General features: G+C 53.6%; 1 protein-coding gene across 2 annotated transcripts; it reads left to right on the top strand.

Moving 5' to 3' along the window:
- The first annotated feature begins 9,634 nt into the window (after positions 1-9,634).
- On the top strand, positions 9,635-14,950 carry HMG20B (high mobility group 20B). 2 transcript variants are annotated; one of them, XM_079771957.1, is made up of 10 exons: positions 9,635-9,693; positions 9,947-9,992; positions 10,413-10,521; positions 11,017-11,220; positions 11,837-11,957; positions 12,151-12,197; positions 12,464-12,536; positions 12,799-13,014; positions 13,638-13,770; positions 14,287-14,950. In XM_079771957.1, the coding sequence occupies exons 2-10, from the start codon at positions 9,955-9,957 to the stop codon at positions 14,297-14,299; spliced, it is 954 nt and encodes a 317-aa protein (XP_079628083.1). In that variant the 5' UTR covers positions 9,635-9,693; positions 9,947-9,954; the 3' UTR covers positions 14,300-14,950. The 2 variants fall into 2 exon arrangements, with proteins under 2 accessions (XP_079628083.1, XP_079628084.1); XM_079771958.1 differs by lacking the exon at positions 9,635-9,693 and adding an exon at positions 9,715-9,736.
- The last annotated feature ends 2,483 nt before the right edge of the window (positions 14,951-17,433 follow it).

Genomic DNA, 17,433 nt, shown 5'->3' with positions numbered 1-17,433 from the left:
GCCGCCCTCCTACCTGTTCCAGCTAGGACAAGTCCCTTAACTTCGTGGGTTCTCAGTCTCCCCGGCTCTAGAATGGGTATAATGTATGTTAAAAGTGATATAAGTGCCCTGGTGTGCTCAGTGGTTAGAGCATCAGCCCGCGCACGGAGGGGTCATGAGTCCCAGTCAAGGCCACATACCTGGGTTGCAGGTTCCTTCCCTGGCCCGGTTCCGGCATGTGGGTTAGGCAACCAATTGCTTGTCTCTCTCACATTGATGTTTCTCTCTCTTCCTTCTCCTCTCTCCCTCTTTTCCTCCCTCCTTCCCACTTTCTCTAAAAATCAATGGGGAAAAAAATATCCTGGGCCCAAGTCAGTTTGGCTCAGTGGATAGAGCGTCGGCTTGCAGACTGAAGGGTTCCAGGTTCGATTCTGGCCAAGGGCACATGCCCGGATTGTGGGCTCCATCCCCAGTAGGGGGAGTGAAGGAGGCAGCTGATCAATGATTCTCTCTCATCCTTGATGCTTCTATCTCTCTCTCCCTCTTCCTTCCTCTCTGAAATCAATAAAGAAGTATATTTTAAAATATATATATATCCTGGGCGAGGATTAACAATAAAAAGCGATAGACGTGTTAGCTCTTAATATTCTCCGCCAGAAAGCCTTCTCAGCACGGGCTAGGCCCTAGTCAATTACTCCTCTGGGCTCCCACAGTACCCTGGGCTGCTTCCATCACAGCCCTCCACATCTGCTCTCTCCCCGTCCCAGCTGTAACTGTCTGCCCCTCCCCCATTCTGATCCACATGGAGGCGGGGACCTGAACAGTCTTAGTAACTGCATTGCCTCCAGCAATGCCTGGCGCATAGTAGGAGCTCAAGAAATACCTGAGACAACGGAAGGCTAGTTACCAGAGGGGAGGATGTTGGGGGGAGGATGAAGAAGGTAAAGGGGGTAAAATACACGGTGAGGAAATAAGATTATACTTCAGGTGGTGAGCACACAATGGAGCACACAGATGTCAGATTATAAAGTTTTACACTTAATATTTATATGTTATTAAGCAAGGTTACCCCAATACAGTTAATTTAAATACAAATTAAAAGTAAATATCTGTCAAATAATTGAATGCTGGACATACAGGCAGAGGATCAGAAATTCAGACAGAAATTAGGAAACAGACAGGAACCCACTTATAAACCTGAGGCTCGGGCGGCCCAGACCAGCCCCCACACTGATATAGATCATCCAGGGAAACATGCATTCTTTTGAGGGGGAAAAAAAAAAAAAAAAAGCCTGAAAAATGGGTGTGGATGGGGTAGTGAGGGCTCAAGAGAGAGAACCTAGCAGAAGAGGTGAGATAAGGATCGATAAGAACCTCAATTCTTTCCTTCCCAAAAGTCAGACTCCCTTTAGATTTCACCAAGAAAAAATGAAAGGCACTTCTAAAAATACTAGCCTAAGCTTTTTATCTCCATTCTTTGACTATCTCCTTTCATCCCCTGAAACCCCTAGGGGATTTTACATCACTTTCTGTCCATTTTCTAGATGAGAAAATGGAGGTTCAGACTGGCGTCCCTTGCCAGAGGGCTGAGCGACACGTGACCACCACTATCATTGAGTTATTAATTCCCCCGGCAGGGGAGGGCCCACCTGAACTGGAAAAGGTGGCTCCGTGTTCACTCTTCCATCAGCTTTCTGTGGGGCAGGAGCCCAGGGGATCATCCCTGCAGCCCCTTGGGACAGACCCAGCACCAGCCAGAGGGGGAAGCCCCAACACATCTTTGGGTTCTGGTCCTGACTGTGGGGAAGGCGGGAGCAAGGCCATTTATTCATGGACTCATTCGTTCAGTGGATCTAGCCTCATGCTGAGCAATGCTGGATCCCTAAAGATTTGTAGCCCCTAGTCTGAGGGACCCCCCTAGTCTGAGGGACCTGGACAGAGCTGGACCCTCCCAGTTCCCCATGGTCAGGACTTCAGCTGGAGAAACCCAGAAGGGTGATTGAATAGCAGATAAGGAGCCAGGACTTGACCTCCAGGTCACCAAAGACTTAAGGTAGGGTTTTGGGAGAGAATGGAAGGGTCAGATAAAAAGTCCTATGGGACGCCCTGGCCAGGTGGCTCAGCTGGTAGGAGTGTCCTCCCATACACCAAAAAGGCTGCAGGTTTGAACCCCGGTCAACAGGTGACCACCAATATCTTTGAGTTATTTATTCCCCGCAGGGGAGGGTCCACCTGGACGGGAAAAGGTGGCTCAGTGTTCACTCTTCTTTCAGATTACTCCCAAAACTCTACCTTAAGTCCTTGGTGACCTGGCGGTAAAGTTCTGACCCCGTATCTGCCAATCACCCTGTTAGATTTCTCCAGCTGAAGCCCTGACCATGGGGCACTGGCAGGGTCCAGTTGTGTCCCAGTCCCTCAGACTAAGACTAAGGGGCATATAGGAGGCAACCAATCAATGGCTCCCTCTCTCTCTCTCTCTCTCTCTCTCTCTCTCTCTCTCTCTCTCTCTCCTCTCTTTCTCTCTCTCCAACCCCCTCTCCCTCCCATTCCTCTTTCTCTAAAATCAGTAAACATCCTTGGTGAGGATTTTTTTAAAAGTCCTATGGGAGGGGTGGACTGTTTATTCCCAGGCAGGACTCAGCTACAGGGGGTCGGATTTGCCAGGAAGATCTAGGCTCTGCCTAGAGGGAAGGCAGGCAGGAAGCACAGATGAATGTTCAGCCCTTGGAACTGGACATACTGACAGACAGGCTTGGGGTCAAGAGAGATACCAACAGCCTTCAATATCCCCAGAGCGTCCCCAGCTGCCCCCTGACGCCAGACCTGCGTCCCCCCTCCCCCCGGCCAGAAATCTGATGTCCTGATGGCCCCGGTCCAGCCTCAGATCTGGGGAAGGGACAAGGGTAGAGGGAGTGGGGGTGTTTCCTTTGATCTTCTCTCTCTGACTCAGACCAGGATGACCAGAGCTGGAGGTGGAGGAGGGGTGGGGAAGAAAGGGAAGGGAGGGGTTTTTGTTTGTTTGTTTGTTTTTTAAATATATGTTATTGATTTTTTACAGAGAGGAAGGGAGAGAGAGTTAGAAACATCGATGAGAGAGAAACATCAATCAGCTGCCTCCTGCACACCCCCTACTGGGGATGTGCCCGCAACCAAGGTACATGCCCCTGGCCGGGATCGAACCTGGGACTCTTGAGTCCGCAGGCCGACGCTCTATCCACTGAGCCAAACTGGTTAGGACAGGGAAGGGAGGGTTTTGATCAGAGGATGGCTGGGGGCAGGCACATGGCACCAGATCACTTCTTGTGATAGGCGGCTGCCCTGTGCATTGTAACATCCCTGCTCCCACCCACTCGACAAGACCAGGAGCAGCCTTCCTCCCCGTGTGACAACCAAAAACATCCCTACACATGGCTCAGTGTCCCCTGAGGAACTGAATTGCCCCTGGTGGGAACCCTTGCACTAGAAAATTCTCTGCAAAAGGGGTTTTCATTCTCGGTGGACAAGAGTTGGACTTCATGTATCACAAACCAGCCAGGCCCCGTTCTGAGCACCAAGCTTGAATTAAACTCATTCAATCCTTTCCACGACCTCATGAAGGTAGTTACTGTCCCACTTCACGGAAGGGCAAACTGAGGCACGGAAAGTTTTGATAAGTTGCTCAAGCCACACAGCTAGGGTTCAGGGCTACCTCCCTGAGCGTCTGAGGGTCCAGCAGCTACAGGGGTGCCCTCTCCTCAGATGCTTGAGACCCCTGTCCCTACACCCTTTTGTTCCAGCAGGTGTTACCCCCCTGCTTCCCTTTTGCATTCTCAGCCTTTCAACCCCATTAAAATGATCCCCTGTATTGAATTCACTCTGTGATCAAGCCTAGGAGGGCTGGGGTGTCCTGGAAGCACCGCCCACACCCTGACTCTTCCTGGGGATGGAGAAGAGTTGAGTCACCCCAGGTTGGCAAATGAGCATTAAAAATTTAAATAGGCCCGACCTGCGTGTCTCAGTGATTGAGCATCGACCTATGAACCAGGCAGGCAAGGTTCAATTTCCAGTCAGGGCACATACCCGGGTTGCGGCCCGATCCCCATTGTGGATCATGCAAGAGGCAGCCGATCAATGATTCTCTCTCATCATTGATGTTTCTATCTCTCTCTCCCTCTCATCTTCCTCTCTGAAATCAATAAAAATATATTTTAAAAAATTTTTAAATAAGAAGGGCTACAACCCATCAATTTCATGACTTCTGCCTACCCTGGCAAAGCCGTCTCTGAGCCTCAGACAGCAGGTTGGAGATGTTCGTAGCTGGGGCTGTTACACTGGGAAGGACCCTACCGTGGATCAGCCAGGACTGGCTAGCAGGTGGTGGTCCAGTCCCTCGGTAGAATGTTACACAGCATCAGAGGGACTGAGGCACCTAACAGATACAGGCAATCGGAGAAAGGCTGCCGTGCGGAAGCAGCAGATTTGCAGGCTGATGTTTATAGCACAAGGGCAGTGTGGTCACAAAAGCAAGATCTGATTCAGTTTTTATAGGAACGAACACACACACACACACACACACACACACACACACACACGTGCGTATGCATGTGTTGTGCTTTGTATTGTGTCCCCTAAAATTAATATGAGGAAGTGCCAACCCCCAGGACCTCAGAATATGACCTTATTTGGAAACAGGTGGTTGCAGATGGCATCAGTTGTGACACTGGAGTAGGCTGGGCCCCGGAACAGTATGACTGATGTCCTTACTCAAAGGGGGAATTTGGACACAGGCTCACACGCACAGGGGAGAACGTCATGTGCTGACTGAGGCAGAGATGAGGTGATGTTTCTACAAGCCAAGGAACGCCAGAGATTGCCAGCAACCACTGCTTTCAGCAGGAACCAATCCAGACCAAGTCCTTGATCTTGGAATTCCAGCCCCAGATCTGCAAGACAATACATTCCTGTAGTTTAAGCCACCCACTTGTGGTGCTTTGTTCCAGCAGCCCTCGGAAGCTAACGTGCTGTGTGTGTGTGTGTGTGTGTGTGTGTGTGTGTGTGAGAGAGAGAGAGAGAGAGAGAGAGAGAGAGAGAGAGAAAGTTTTACTAAGAACTGTAAATGTAACAAGTTGATAATGGGGAGTATGGTGGCCTTAATACACTAATCTTGTACAAATAAAATGGATTTGGGCAATCCTACCTAATAAAATGGTAATATGTAAATTACCATCGCTCCGCTACGCCCACGATTGGGCCAGAGGGAGGCGCAGGGGGCGGGACTTGGGGTGGCCGGGGTAGCCGATTGGGCCGGCAGGACGCTGAGTTCGCGTCACCAGTGGTGGCGGGAGCTCAGTGTCTGCGCCACAGCTGTGCTGTGGAACAGAAGGGGCCTCTGGGGCAGCGAGCTCACGTCCCGCCTCAGACCATCAAAAGCGGGGGAGCTGGGTGCCTGTCTGCTCAGGCACCAGGCCTTTCGGAAGCCTTGAGTCCGCAGGCCGACGCTCTATCCACTGAGCCAAACCGGTTAGGGCTACCACTGCCTTTTCTATCCATTCCTCTATTGATGGGCACTTGGGTTGCCTGCATAGCTTGGCTATTGTAAAAAAAAAAAAAAAAAAAAGACACCTCAATGAACATATATATTCTTTCAAATTAGTGTTTTGGGTTTCTTTGGCTATATGCCCAGAATTGGAATCACTGGGTCATAAGGCAGTTCCACTTTTAATTTTTTGAGACCCTCCATACTGTTATCCATAGTGGCTGCCCCAATCTGCATTCCCACCAGCAGTGCACCAGGGTTCCCTTTGCTCCCCAACACTTGTTGTTTTCTTGATGACAGCCATTCTCACAGATGCAAGGCATTATCCCCCTGAGGACATGTTCATGATTTTAGAGAGAGAGGAAGGGAGAGAGAGAGAAGGAAGAGAGAGAGGAGAGAAAGATAGACGGGTTGCCTTCCGGATGAACTCCAACCAGGGATTGAACCGGAAACCTAGGTATGTGCCCTGACAGGGAATCCAACCTGAAACCTTTCTGATGTCTGGGTGACTCACACTCCAACCAACTGAGCCAACTGGCGGGGGTGCAAAGCTCTTTCCTTGATGCCAAGGAGCTACAGACTGTTTTTCAAAACTGCTCTCAGAACCATTCATTTCTTTTGGATGTGCAGGAAGAGCCCTGAATTGCTTGTGTGGTACATTGGGAGTGGAAAAATTGTTTCTATGGCAACATCAGACTGTCAATCAAGCAAAAGAGGTGGGGCTCAGAGGGCGGATCTTTCCCTGTTTTCCAGCTTACAAGTCTTACCTAGAATTTTTTTTTAATATGCTGATTTATACTTTCAACATTTTTGTTAATCCTCACCCGAGGATATTTTTCCATTGCTTTTTAGAGAGAGGAAGGGAGGGAGGGGGGAGAGAGAGAGAGAAATATCAATGTGAGAGCGACTTATCAGTTGGTTGCCTCCCCAGTGCACCCGAGGCTCTACTTGCAACCCAGGAACGTGTCCTGGACCAGGAATCAAACCTGCGACCCTTCCGTGTGTGGGTGGACGCTCTAACCACTGAGCACACCAGCCAGAGCTGGCTTGCTGGTGTTTTTTTTTAAATATATTTTATTGATTTTTTACAGAGAGGAAGAGAGAGGGATAGAGAGTTGGAAACATCGATGAGAGAGAAACATCGATCAGCTGCCTCTTGCACACCCCCTACTGGGGATGTGCCCGCAACCAAGGTACATGCCCTTGACCGGAATCGAACCTGGGACCCTTGAGTCCGCAGGCCAACACTCTATCCACTAAGCCAAACCGGTTTCGGCCTGTTTTTTTATGTCACATGTATCTCTCTGGTCATGAGTACAAAGGAAAAAGAAAGTGGCTTATGATAAGTGAACAAAATGAAATATGTACACTCATCACTGGGAATTTTCACCTGGTTCATATTTGAAAATGAAATGAAAACTTTAGTGAGAACAAATAAAGGAATACTATAGCCCTGGCTAGGTGATTCAGTCTGTGGCAGTGTCATCCTGTACACCAAAAAAGTTGCTGGTTCGTTTCCTGCTCAGGGCACTAGGTTGTGGGTTCAATCCCCATTCGGAGCGTGTATGAGAGGCAAGCCTTCGATGTTTCTCTCTGTCTTTCCCTCTCTCTTCCAGTCTCTCTAAAATCAATGGAAAATATCCTCAGATGAGAATTCAAAAAAAAAAAAGAAGAAGAAGAATGTAATTAGAAATTTTGAATAGTTGTCTTTGCCCTCAGTGCTACCAATATTGTCTTTGATGAAGCAGAGAGAGGCATGCAAGAACACACAGCTGAGAAACAACGGAACAGGACTCTGGGTCAGTCAAGACTCCAGGGCACACTCATCTTTTTGCCAGATTTAAACCACATAGCATATAATGCACCCATTTAAAGTGTGTGATTCTGCGGTGTTTAGTATATCTACAGAGTTACACAGCCATCACCACAGTCTAATTTTAGAACATTTTGATCTCCCAGAAAGAAACCTCATCCATCAGCAGTCACGCCCCTTCCCCTCCCCATTAATTCTTTTTCTTTTTTGGTACCAAAACCTGTGAAAGGACCACCATTCATACTTTATCCCCAGGCAACCATGAGTCGGCTTTCTGTCTCTCTGAATGTGCCTGTTCTGGATATTTAATATAAATGAAATCATACACTATGTGGCCTTTTGTGACTGGCATCTTTTTGTTGTTGTTGTTGTTGTTAATCCTCACCCAAGGATATTTTCCCACTGATTTTTAGAGAGAGTGGAAGGAAGGGAGGAAGGGAGGGAGAGAGGGAGAGAGGGAGAGAGGGAGAGAGGGAGAGTTAGGGTTAGTCGAGCCAACGCTCTAACCACTGAGAACTCCAGCCCAGGCATGACTAGTATCTTTTCCTGAGCACCATGTTTCAAAATTCACCACTGTTGTAGCATAAGTCAGCAATATATTCCTTTTTATGGCCAATGATACTCTATTGTTTCACATGACATTCTGTTGGACTACATTTTGGTTATCTAGTAATCAATGGATGGGCATTTGGGTTGTTTTTTACTTTTGGGCTCTTGTCAGTTCTGCTGCTGTGAACGTTCTTGCATAGGTTTTTGTGTGGACAGTGTTTCCCGTTGTCTTGGTGGATACCTAGGAGTGGAATTGCTGGGTTGCATGGTAACTCCATGTTTAGCTGCACCTGTGTGCTTAGAAAAGTACGGGATTCATCCACTTTAGTCAATGAAAATGTATTAAGCAGCTCCTGTGGGCACTGTTGTATGTGCTAGGAATACAGCAACAAACAAACAAGCAGGTCACCACCTAGGCCAGGTGGCTCAGTTGGTTACAGCATCGTCCGGATATGCCAAGGTTGCAGGTTCCATTTCCGGTCAGGGCACATACAAGAAGCAACCAATGAATCATAAATAAGTAGAACAACAAATCGAGGTTTCTCTCTCTTCCCCTCTCTCTCAAATCAATAAAAAAAAAAAAATAAACAAGCAAGCAGCTCATATGGAGGAAAAGGGCATATGGAGAAAAAAAATAAGACGGGGTGTATGAAGTGGGGTACAAGCCTGAGAAAGCCTCACTCAGAAGGTGACCTTTGAGCAAAGGCCTGAAGGAGGGCAAGCCGTGAGCCAGGCAGTTAGTCTCAGGGTAGGCCACGCCAGGTGGAGGGAACAGAGAGTGCAAAGACCCAGAGGTGGGAATGAATAAAATGGATGTATTTGAAGAACATGGAGGAGGGGGAGAGTGGCATGAGATGAGGGCAGGAGGTGATGTCTCACAGATTGTTTAGGGACAAATGGGCTTATCGTGAGCATCCAGAGACTGCTACTGGCATTCTGGGAGCAGAGGCAGCCTCCGCCCAGACCAGGAGAAGACCAGGCTATGCCTGGCCTCCCCCCCCCCCCCTGCCCTGCCGCCACCTTTCCCCCCCACACACACACACACATCCAAGGGCAGAACCTTCTGCCCCTCCAGCTTCACGAGGTCCTAGCAGCCTTCCTGTCGCACCACCTTTTCCCAAATGCTTCCAGCCCAGTTCCTCACCCCAGCCCCAGCCTGACCAGCCTCTTGGTCTTAGCCTCACAGCATCCCGGCCTCCCGGTCCTGGACATCGTCCATGTCCTCATTGCACCGGAGGGAGCGCAGTTTCTGCCCGGTCTCAGAGCAGGACAAGGCACAGAGGCGTGTCCGGGGCCCTAAATCCCGTCAGTAAACGGGAAACTCCCACCGGGTTTGCAGGATGCTAAGAACTTGGTGCACCTCGCCCTGAGGCAAGGGGCTGCCCAGATGGTCCTTAACCCCTTCCTTAGCAACCTGCCCCCGTCCCCATGACAACTGGGGCGGGGCCGAAGCCGGTCGGGCCGGAGCGGGGAATCTCTCCCTCCGCGGAGGAGGAGTCGGCGCCGTGCCTACTGGCCCTTTAAGAGGCTCCGCCAGGCGAGGCCTCAGAGCGCCCTGATTAGCCCCGGAGCGGCCGAGCGCAGCCCAACTTGACGCACCGCCCGCAGCCTCCCTCTCCGCCTCCCACGCGGCTCAGTGGCCGCCCCAGCCAATCGCGGACCGGCGCGCCGACCCTCATCTGCATGGTCACGCCCCAGGGAAAGGGCGCGACCCAATCCAACCGCGCGGGGAGGCCGCCATCAGCTTGCCGGGGGCGGGGCGGGCGGCGGGGGCGGGCTCCGGGCGGTTGGTTGGCGAGGCGCCGCAGCCGAGAGGTCCGGGAAAGTTTCTTTGGAGGTGAAAACAGCTGCGGAACTCGGGGCCCTGCGAGGGGCCGGCGGTGCGGGGGTCTCGGGACGGGGGCGGGGCTGCTTGCCGGCCAGGTGGGGAGGACCAGGGCCTCGCGGGGGCCGATCGCCCAACAAAGGATCCCTGGGGCGCCCGCCCTGGAGGCCTTGCCAGCCCCGGGATCCGGCCCCCCCAAGTGCCGCGGGCCCGGTGGTGTCGGTGGCTCGGGCGCCCCTTACTCAGCCACGCGTCTGCGTTCCAGGTGCGGCCATGTCCCACGGCCCGAAGCAGCCCGGCGCGGCCGTCGCGTGAGTGCGACTCCCCTTCCACAGCCCATGGGGGCGCAGCTCAGCCCCGCCCACCTTGTGGGAGCTCCTCGACCCCGGCCCCAGGGTCTTGACTCCCCGCCACCCGGGAAGTCCCTCCCTTAGCGCCCCCACGGGCTTCTCCCCACGTCCGGGCTCCAGTCTCTCCCAGGGGTCCCCACTGCCCCCCTAACAGGGATCGGGTCCCTTCGTGCTGCCCTGTCTGCCGTCGGGGGTGATGAATGGGTGTGACCCTGGAGTCCTGTGGCTTAAGCCTCCCCCGGGGGTCCTTACTGGCTCCTGATCCGACCTCGGGACCCTGCCCCGCCCCCAGAGACCCCTGCTCCCAGGACTCAGGCCCCCTCTCTGCCAGCCCCACCGTCGGGGTGGGGGTGGGGGTGACTGGCGTTCCCGTGACTCCAGGCCGGCGGGCGGCAAGGCTCCTGCACAGCATGGGGGCTTCGTGGTGGCTGTCAAGCAAGAGCGCGGCGAGGGCCCGCGAGCCAGTGAGAAGGGGTCCCACGAGGAGGAGGTGAGAGGCCCCGAATTGTGGTGGGGGAGGCTCCGGGTCTCCGAGTCTCACCTCAAATTAGATTTGAATTCGCTGTGGCTCCGCCCACTGCCCAGATGTCCCTCTGGACGTTGAGACCCCGCCCCAAATTAGGTGCCACGCCTCACAGGGTCCGCTGCCACTCTAAGTCCAGGCCCCGCCCACTGCTTGCCTCCCAGGGGCCATGTGGGTCCTTCCTCCGGTGCAAGCCACGTCTGTATTAAAGAGGCCACACCCACAACAGAAACCAGCCTGTTCCCAGCACCTCTGATACCCCTCACTTCTATCCAGGGTTCCTCGAACCCCCCTCACAATCCTATCCCCTGACCTGGCCACACCTCCAGGCCTTCTGGGTTCTACCTGCTGGCTGGCTGCCTCACCTCCAGCCTCGCCCACGTCTTCCAAGGCTCCGCCCTGTCCCCCTCTGGGCCACCCCCCCTCCCCAGGCCCCTCCCAACGGCACTGCTGGTTCTGCAGCCTGTGAAGAAGCGAGGCTGGCCCAAGGGAAAGAAGCGAAAGAAGATCCTGCCAAATGGCCCCAAAGCACCTGTCACTGGCTACGTGCGCTTCCTGAATGAGCGGCGAGAGCAGATCCGCACGCGCCACCCGGACCTGCCCTTCCCTGAGATCACTAAGATGCTGGGTGCCGAGTGGAGCAAACTGCAGCCCACAGAGAAGCAGGTGGACGGCAGGGGGCGGCAGATGGGGCCAGCCCGGGACCACTGACCTCCCCCTACCCATTCAGGCCCCCGCAGCCATATCCTGAAAGGTGTGGAGGGTTCTTCCTCCTGGAGAACTGACCGCCCATGAGGCCTCCCCAGTTTATTGGGGGGTGGGGGGAGGGTAGCAATATGGGAGACTAGACATAAAACTTAACCAGTGTGGTCACCCAACGTCTAAAAGAAGTAAGGGTGGGAGCTAGATTTTTATGTGAAATCCGATTTTCAAATCCTAGTAACTTAAAAACTGCACAAACATCAAGAAAAGGTAACAAAACCCATCACTGGCTTGTGCCCTCATAAGTGGGATTTCAACAGGTAAAACGGGTGCTGGAGGGCAGCCTGGAGGTGGGAGCCTATAGTCAGACACCAAAGAGTGGTGTGTAAAGGCTGGTGATGAGGTGGGAAGCTAGGAGGTACCCTGAGCAGCAGGCTAAGGGGCCAGGTTTTGTTTGGAGGGGAATAAGGAGCTCTGGGAATGTCCAGCACACTGAGATGAGTGATGGAAATGGGGGCCTGGCCTTGGAGGCCTCCTCTGCCTTGGGGCTGGGTCAAGCCTTCTCATGCTGCCCTGCCAGCGGTACCTGGATGAGGCCGAGCGGGAGAAGCAGCAGTACATGAAGGAGCTGCGTGCTTACCAGCAGTCAGAAGCGTACAAGATGTGCACCGAGAAGATCCAGGAAAAGAAGATCAAGAAAGGTGAGAAGAGCCCCAGCCCCAGGCAGCTGAGTGCCTGCTCTGAGGGGTGAGCCTGGAGACCCCTCACCTCCATGGGGTTCACATGGAGGTAGGGGAAGGCGGGCGTTCCAGGCAGGGGGAGCAGCATATGCAAAGCAAAGCAGAGTCAGAGGAGATTTGGGAGGCTGACCCTGCCCTCCTCCTTCCCCCCCAGAGGACTCGGGCTCCGGGCTCATGAATACCCTCTTGAATGGACACAAGGTAAGTGCCCTCCTCCAAGAAGAGCACCTAGGTGAGAAAGGTCTGGAAGTCTTTAGGCCCCTGGGTGAGGCCCGAGTGAGCCCGGACCAAGGCTCGTGGAAAGTGAATGGCCCTGTCCATCCTGTGTAAGTAGGGCAGCCACCCCCTGGGAGTGTTCAACAGACTCGGACCTCAGTGGCTCAAGGAGACCCCCCAGGCTTGGGGGATGTCCCAGAGAGCATTTGGATGCCCCCTCAAAATAAGCATTGCCACTTGTCTTGTCCCAGGGCGGGGACTGCGATGGCTTCTCCACCTTTGATGTCCCCATTTTCACTGAAGAGTTCTTGGACCAAAACAAAGGTGAGCACCAACTAGGGCTCTTGGGGAACAGGTGTTAGGGGAGAGGGTGGGCCAAAAGAGGGCTCCAAGGCAAGAGGTAGGGAGTGGGAGTATTTACCCCTAAAGCCAAGCCGTCTTCCTCCCCTGCCCCGTAGGCCCTGGAGCTAAAGGATGGGGCTGGGGCAGAGCAATGCCCTAAGGCCTGGTGTAGGGCACAGCTCAGGCACAGGCCTGGCAGAGGGTAGGGGAGGAAGTGCCAGCGCTGACCTGGCTCCCGCTGCAGCTCGGGAGGCGGAGCTGCGGCGCCTGCGGAAGATGAACGTGGCCTTCGAGGAGCAGAATGCGGTGCTGCAGAGGCACACCCAGAACATGAGCAGCGCGCGCGAGCGCCTGGAGCAGGAGCTGGCGCTGGAGGAGCGGCGGACGCTGGCACTGCAGCAGCAGCTCCAGGCTGTGCGCCAGGCGCTCACCGCCAGCTTCGCCTCGCTACCCGTCCCCGGTGCGGAAGCCCCGCCCCCCTCCCCCCCCCCCCCCCCCCGGAGTCCTGTCCCCGCTAACCCTGCCCTTCCTCAGACCCCACCGGGTCACCACTAGTCATGTCCCTGGTGTCTCCGCCTCCTTGCCCAGCCAGCCCTTACCCCACTGACCCGCTCCGTATGACCACCTCCCTACGCCAAGCATTGCGCGCACCCGCCACTCCCCACCCCACCCCCACCCCTGTCTCACTGCTGCCCCGACCACCCCCGCCCGCCCGCAGCTCCTGTCAGCGCTGCTGCCCCGCCCTCACTGACCCATGCCCAAGCCAGCCCCTCTCTCACTGACCCCATCCGTCCCGCCTTTAGTTGTTGTCTTTGGCTGATTTGGACTAATTTTCTCTCCCCGAGTAGATCCTCATACCTCCCACCACAACCTGTCCCTAGCCAACCAACATCTTCTGACCCACCTTCTCACAACTGACCTTGACTCTCAGGTCCAGACGCCCTGACCCCTCACTCGACCCCCACGGACACGCGCCAAGGGCCCCCCTCCCCAGGACTCCTCCCTTAAAGACCCCAATCTGTGGTTGGGGTTCCCTGGAGCCCCAACACTGGGCTCGGCTGACCAGTCCCCTGCCACCCCCAGGCACCGGCGAGACGCCCACACTCAGCACGCTGGACTTCTACATGACTCAGCTTCACGGAGCCATCGAGCGGGACCCCGCCCAGCACGAGAAGCTCGTGGTCCGCATCAAGGAGATCCTGGCCCAGGTCGCCAGGTGTGCGCCGGGGCCTGCCCCTGGCTCAGCCCTGGTGGGGTGGCCCTGTATGGGGGACTGCCTCAGGCTAGACCTACCTTGGGCCGCACTTCACCTTCGGTGGGATTCTGGAAATCCGTGGGCACTGCAGGGTGGGGCCCAGCAGCCGGATCTGGTTCTGAGGGTCCCGCCCACTTGAGATTTACCAGGTGGGACTTATTTGGTGCTTGGGGCCGGAGGCTAATGGCGGAACCACGAGCGCAGCGGTACTGTATTAATGCTGCTGGGTGGGCTCGATCTGCCGGCCCCTCTTGGCCAGTTGGACTCAGGGGGGCTAGAAATTCTCCAAAGCTTCTTGGCAATTTATTCTGGGTGTTTTCTGGCTCCCCAGGTTAGATGGGGTCAACTCCAGGCCCCTACCCTGACATCTGTTTGGAGCTGCTTAAGGAAGGTGGCCACTGGTGTCTCCTAGGATGGGGGTGGGGACTGATATGACGGAGTCCCCAGTCATGACTCCCCTCCTCTCTCCTGTTGCAGTGAGCACCTATGAAGGTGTTGGTCAGCTCGTGGGGATCCAGAGAAGACCAAGCTCTGCTCGTGGTCCCCACCCCATGGAGGAGAGAAGGGGGTCCACCTTTTGGGGCCAGGCCCAATCCTGCACCTTGGGAGCTCAGCCCCCTAACATTATTCTACACCATCCCCTAGCTTTCTACCTCCCCAGTACCCCAAATCCAGAAAAGTCACCTAACGTGCACAACACACATAGAACCCCATGGCCTCATAGAGCATGTCATACTACAGGGATGTGGGAACACCACACATGGGCAGCATGAGCCAGGACACAAGGGGACCAACAGCAACTCTCAACACTGGTGTAGGGAGGGTGACACCGGCTCCAGTGGCTCCAGGGACCTGCCCCAGGACACAGGGCAGGGAAAACCCATACCTGACACACAGGGAGGGACTCCCGAAGGTGCTGACCACAGTGCCCCACGCAAGCAGGCACACGGCGGGACGTGCTCTCCTGCTTGGGTGAGAGCCTCTGCCTGTGGCCCTCGCCTTCCTGCACCTCGGAATGGAGCAACTGGTACTGATCCCCTGCCCTCCTTCAGCTAACGGACCGTCATGAAGGTGGCCCCTTTGCCACTGCTTAATCTGGACTTTTAAATTAAAAAAAAATAAAGTGGAATTTGAATTTCAAGCTTGTGAGTGTGTTTTTGTAGGGGGTTGAGCGAGAAGATGTGCCCAGGACTACCCAAGATGCTCCCAGGCCTGCCCTCCCCCAGCCCCTGGCAACCAGGAATCTACTTTCTGTCTCTGCATTTGCCTGTTCTGGACATTCCACATGGGGTTACACACTCTGACCTTTTGTGTCTGGCTTCTCTCACGGCATCTTTTTTCAAGGCCCATTCACATTATAGCAAGTGTTAGTGCTTCACTCCTTTTCTGACTGAGTAATATTCCGGAGTGTGGACGGACACACTGTGTTTATTCACTGATGGACATTTGGGCTTGGCCATTGTGAATTGTGCTGCTGTGAACGTTCCGCATTCATGTACAGGTTTTTATTTGAGTTCCTGTTTTCAATTCTCTTGGGTCCATCACCAGGAATGGAATTGCTGGGTCATCTAGTAATTCCATGCTTAACTTATTGAGGAAACTCTGAGACTTCAGTGTTTAATGGAATATTTAAAACATTCTAGCCCTAGCTGGTGTGGCTCAGTGGATAGAGCATGGGCCTGTGGACTGAAGGGTCCGGGTTCCTGATTCTGGTCAAGGCCATCAAACCCAGATTTCGGGCTAGATCCCCAGTAGGGGGCGTGCAGGAGGCAGCCAATCAATGATTCTCGTCGTTGATGTTTCTATCCCTCTCCCTTCCTCTCTGAAATCAATAAAAATAAATAAAACATTCTAAAACTTTTGGAGACTAATTTGACCAACACCCATGCTACAGATTTAATTACATCCCCTCAAAAGATATGTCGAAGTCCTTGCCCCAGGACCTCAGAATGTGACCTTATTTGGAAATAAGGTCATTGCAGATATAATTAATTAAAAGATGAGGTCATTGTGGAGTAGAGTGGGCCTGATCCAATATGACTGGTGTCCTTATAAGAAGATGAAAATTTAGACACAGACACAGAAAGGAGACAGCTATGTGATGACAAAGGCAGACATTCGAATACTGCAAGCTGTTGAGGAATGCCAAGGATTGCTGGCCACCACCAACTTCTCCAGAAGTTAGGAGAGGCAAGGAAGGATCCTGCCCAGGGTCTGGGAGCGCTGATAACTTGATTTTGGACTCTGGCCTCCAGAACTGTAAATAATAAATCTGTTTTAAGCCACCAGTTTGTGGTACTTTGTTATGACAACCCTTGGAGACTGATACAACTGGATATTGTCAACTCCCCTCCCAGGTGTGAGCTTCCTGGCACAGGTATCTCCATCCCAAATTTGGAGTTTATCATTCCTGGGCAGGTCTTTTACATCCTTTTAGCACATGAATATGTCTTCCTGAAAGAGTGCCATTTTGATCGTTTTGGGTTTCTTTTCATTTTTTAAAGGTTTTCATGTGTACAATTCTGTGGTTTCCAGTGTACTCACAAAGTTGTGCAACCATTGGCACAATCTAATTCCAGAACATTCCATCACTCCAAAAAGAAGCCCTGTTGCGCGAAGCCCGTGGTCGGCTAACTGCGGCTCGCGAGCTACCTGCGGCTCTTTGGCCCCTTGAGTGTGGCTCTTCCACAAAATACCACGGCCTGGGCGAGTCTATTTTGAAGAAGTGGCGTTAGAAGAAGTTTAAGTTTAAAAAATTTGGCTCTCAAAAATTGGGCTCTGTTGACTAAAGAGTTTGCCGACCACTGCGCTAGGCAGTCACCCCCAGTCCCTCTCTCCACGAATCCACTCACTATCTCTGAGCATTTGCCTGTTCTGGACATTTCACATACATAGAACCACACACTGTGTGCCTTTGGTGTCTGGCTCCTCTCAGTGAGCGTCATGTGTTCAAGGCTCATCATGTTGTGGTGTGTGTCGTGTTTTGTAGGCTGGAGAAATTTACGTACATTTTCTTACATCGCCCGAGGCCTTTCCCCATCCATGTCTGCATTCGGAGATTCCTCCAGGGCGGGCGGCCCCTCGTTCACACTGGGTACAGCCTTCCGCCGCTGCTCAGGGCCCGATTTCCCGATGCCTAGTGTGGTACTCCCAGGGGATTCTCACAGAGGCCTCCCGGGGCCGGAGCCTCCTTCCTCATCTGTAACCTGAGGGTCCATTTATTCCCTCATCAAATATTGCCGAGTGCCCGCTCACTGTGTGCCTGGCCCCGGGCCCCCTTATACAGGAGGGGAACAAGAGACCAGAACCCCTGCCCGCCTGGAGCTGACGTTCCCCTTGGGAAGACAGGACACAAGAAGGATAAGTAAAAATAACCTGGTTTGTCAGTGATGCTCAGTGCTAGGGAGAAAAAAAGAAAGCTGGGAAGAGAGATCGAGGTAGTTAGAGGAGGTGACATTTGAGCAAAGAGCTAAAGGAAGTGAGGGAAGGAACCAGCTGGAGATCTGGGAGAAGAGGTCCCGGGTGGGGCAGAGGGTATAGCACAAGCAAAGGCCCTGGGGCAGGACTGTGCCCGGGACGTCAGGGAGTCAAGAAGGAGAGAGTGAGGACAGGGATGGAATGGGG

The sequence above is a fragment of the Cnephaeus nilssonii genome (assembly GCF_951640355.1).
Source record: "Cnephaeus nilssonii genome assembly, chromosome: 5".
NCBI classification, from domain to species: Eukaryota; Metazoa; Chordata; class Mammalia; order Chiroptera; family Vespertilionidae; genus Cnephaeus; species Cnephaeus nilssonii.
This window is presented reverse-complemented; position numbering and strand designations above follow the sequence as displayed.